Here is a 1,910-nt window from a genome sequence, read left to right as displayed (position 1 = left end):
TTGTTTGTTGAGCACTCTATTGAGATAGTACCATTGCTATTTTGCATTTGGCTGGCCCACAACTACATGTAGTTTGAGCACTCTTGGCATGGTATTACGAGCGCTTTTAAACTGCCTTGTTACAAGCTTGCTTGTTTTATAGCTAAGGTTCAATCTCAAATTTATCTGAGCTGCACTGATGAGTCCTTAAAGGACGAAACAACGTTGTATGCAGATTTAATTTATATATAATATATATATATATATATATATAATATGTGGGATCACACATGTGGGATCTTTGGAACAGAGTCCTTCAAGAATTTAATGCTAATGTGATAATGAACCCTCCTAAGGAAGTATGAGAACATTTCTGTAGGCCTATTATTATTATCATCATCATTCTTAACATCATAAAAGAAGCCTACTTTATCATCATTCCTATTATTAATATAGCTAATAAATCTAATTCTAGCCGTATATATATATACATATATATATATATATATTATTATACTATACTATTTATATAATATTTATATATGTTTGCATATAATCTTCATAAACACTTAATATTATAGACTTATTATGCAATATTCATATATACTTATATAAATTGAAAATTACTTTATTGTTTCTTTTTTTATAACAGAGGCACAGTCGTAAAATATGTGTCCAGCAAATTATGTTTTCTCTGTGTTGTATACTTTTGTTGAATGAAGGATTAATAAAGTGTGCCACAAAAAAGAAGCCCATGCCATTATTTCCATTTTATCTTAATATTAAACATTTCAAAATTTCTTTCAAAACCAATTATAAAATATTCATTTTTTTTATACCACAGGATCCGATTTTTCTACTAAAACAATGAATGTTATTGATTTGATCTTGAGTCACGTGGGCAAATCTGACGATGGTCTGGGCGAGTACTGGTCCCCGGTTGAACGAGTGGTCCACACTTTCCACATGTGGGATCTTTGGAACAGAGTCCTTCAAGAATTTAATGCTAATGTGATAACGAACCCTCCTAAGGAAGTATGAGAACATTTTTGTATTATTATTATTATTATTATTATTATTATTATTATCATCATTCTTAACATCATAGCCTACTTTATCATCAATATAGCCAGAAAATATATGGAGTATTTCAGTTTAGTATCCATTTGATTACCCAACCCAACATTAATTTCTGTATACCAGCATCACGGTCATTACCCTTTATCTTATTCCTTAACCATATTTGGACACGTTACGTGACATTACGTCTTGCAGATACCTGAAATTAATGTCCATTTCTCAGAACATACTTCCTATTAGTAATTTCTAGGAATGTTGACCAATTGACCACTATTAGGTCATTGTTCTATGAACAGGATTTGCTTATAAATATCTTTTTGTAAAATTAATTCAGTTGTTTTAACTGAATTAATTTTAAAACATGTAATAGTCAGACACACAATACAAAGCTGATAAACATGCATATTGTTTCTCATCTATTTTACTTCTGCTGTATATCTACATGTTCTATTATTAATAGTTTTTAAGAAAAAGCTGCTATGGATAATACAAAGATGGTCCTTTTTTATGGTAACCATTAACTTCCTTAGATCAAAATGGTATGAGCATCTAGCGGCTTATTTCAAGTCAACTCGAACACATTTTCATCTGTCTTGCTTCTGTTTCAAAGTTTTGAATATCTTTTCATCAACTTCAACTAATTTAATTTGTAACTACAATTTAGTTAAGAGATGATTAAGTGGCTGGAAAGCAAACCCTATTATTTTTTTTAATTAAAAAAAAAAAATATATGTATTAACTATATATTTGTATAATATTGTATAAAAATAATAATAATAATAATAATAATATAATAATAATAATAATAATAATAATAATAATAATAATAATATTAATAATAATAATAATAA

General features: G+C 27.9%; 1 protein-coding gene across 1 annotated transcript in view; it reads left to right on the top strand.

Moving 5' to 3' along the window:
* The first annotated feature begins 254 nt into the window (after positions 1–254).
* LOC117125019 overlaps positions 255–1,910 on the top strand; it is a 2,351-nt gene continuing 695 nt past the window's right edge. Inside the window, exon 1 of the mRNA XM_033271374.1 lies at positions 255–338. Coding sequence (XP_033127265.1) covers positions 270–338 — 69 coding nt within the window. The 5' untranslated portion in view covers positions 255–269. The remainder of the gene's footprint in view (positions 339–1,910) is intronic.

This window comes from Anneissia japonica, unplaced genomic scaffold, assembly GCF_011630105.1.
Source record: "Anneissia japonica isolate Jap-2015-1 unplaced genomic scaffold, ASM1163010v1 scaffold2878_len565122_cov162, whole genome shotgun sequence".
Lineage (NCBI taxonomy): Eukaryota > Metazoa > Echinodermata > Crinoidea > Comatulida > Comatulidae > Anneissia > Anneissia japonica.
The sequence above is the reverse complement of the archived record's forward strand: the minus strand, read 5'-3'. Positions and strand labels throughout refer to the sequence as shown.